This window comes from Alligator sinensis, unplaced genomic scaffold, assembly GCF_000455745.1.
Source record: "Alligator sinensis unplaced genomic scaffold, ASM45574v1 scaffold1164_1, whole genome shotgun sequence".
In the NCBI taxonomy this organism is placed as follows: Eukaryota; Metazoa; Chordata; order Crocodylia; family Alligatoridae; genus Alligator; species Alligator sinensis.
The window spans coordinates 1,669,669-1,670,824 of NW_005842225.1; the positions used below are offsets into that span (position 1 = coordinate 1,669,669).

Consider the following 1,156-nt stretch of genomic DNA (forward strand, 5'->3'; position numbering starts at 1 on the left):
GGAGTGAGCAGACTCGTAGAGTACCAGCTGACCCCTGACAGATCCCATCATTTAAACGCAGGTTTATTAGTGCTAATTAATTCTGAGTGTAGCCGAACGATGCCGTGAGAGCAGCCGGGCTGCGGCTCCCCACACGGGTCCCGGCAGGAAGAACACGCGGTTCGTGGCACACGGGAACGCGGCAGGCGCAGTGCGCGCTAGCTGTTCCCCGTGCCCTGGGACTTGCCCCGCTGCATGCGGCGTGGGGCGGGGGTGCGCCCGTGTGCAGCGCTGTGTGTCTGGCAGGATCGGGGCCCAGCAGTGCCGGGCTTGCAGCCAGCCCCTGGCCCCGGGCTGTGCTGGGCGGGCAGGACACGGGCAGCACGAAGGCAGGGAGGTGCCAGTCCGGTACAGGCGACCTTGCAAGCCACGTGCCAGCGCCTCGCCTCGCCTCCCCAGTGCTGCAGTGGGGACGCCGACGAGCCCCTGGAGCAAATCCTCAGTGCCTGTGCGCTCAGGGGCTGGCCAAGGCCTGAAGCCAGCCCCTGCCATGGAGCGAAGATGGGGGAACCTGGCCTTGTCTCTGTGCTCGCCATGCCGCAGCGGCACAGATGCACGGAGGCCGGGGACCGGTAATCAGCTCTCCTGGCAAGCCGGCAACTGCACGGCATTACCGTAATCTAGTCCCCGCGGATAAAAGCCCCCGCACACTTGAGTCAGGCGAGGATAAGTGTTGACACAGCCGGGGATGCTTTTCAAACGCTAATGGGTCTCCTTCTCACAGCGCTAAATCCCGTGCTTGGAGCACCGGGGCAGGGGCTGGCAACGCCAGGGGCTGAGCGGTCGGGGTCCGGCCCTCCACTGCACAAGGGCTCCCGCACTTGGCCCGCGGGCTGCACACTCACCCAGACACGGCTGTGCTGCAAGGGGGCACGTGGCACGACCGCACACGCCAGCCGCCAGCCTGGCCCCAGCCTGTTGCCCTGTCCAGGCAGAGCCCGCGTCTTGTGTTGGGTGCCGGCGCTGCGCACAAGTGCCAGCGGGGCCCGCGTCTCTGGCCTGGCGCAGCCCTGGCTCACTCTCCGGGGCTTTCCAGCCTCTGCTGGGGCAGGGCAAGCCGGGGGCAGCAAAACCCACCTTCCTGCTTCCCCAAACCCATCTGTGCAGGGCATGGCTG

The 1,156-nt window shown here is 66.9% G+C and overlaps 1 protein-coding gene across 1 annotated transcript in view; it reads left to right on the forward strand.

Annotated features, from left to right (window-relative positions):
• The first annotated feature begins 540 nt into the window (after positions 1-540).
• The window catches only part of LOC102371910 (heparan sulfate glucosamine 3-O-sulfotransferase 4), a 30,331-nt gene continuing 29,715 nt past the window's right edge, over positions 541-1,156 (forward strand). Inside the window, exon 1 of the mRNA XM_025208233.1 lies at positions 541-611. Within this exon, the coding sequence (XP_025064018.1) occupies positions 541-611 (71 nt within the window). The remainder of the gene's footprint in view (positions 612-1,156) is intronic.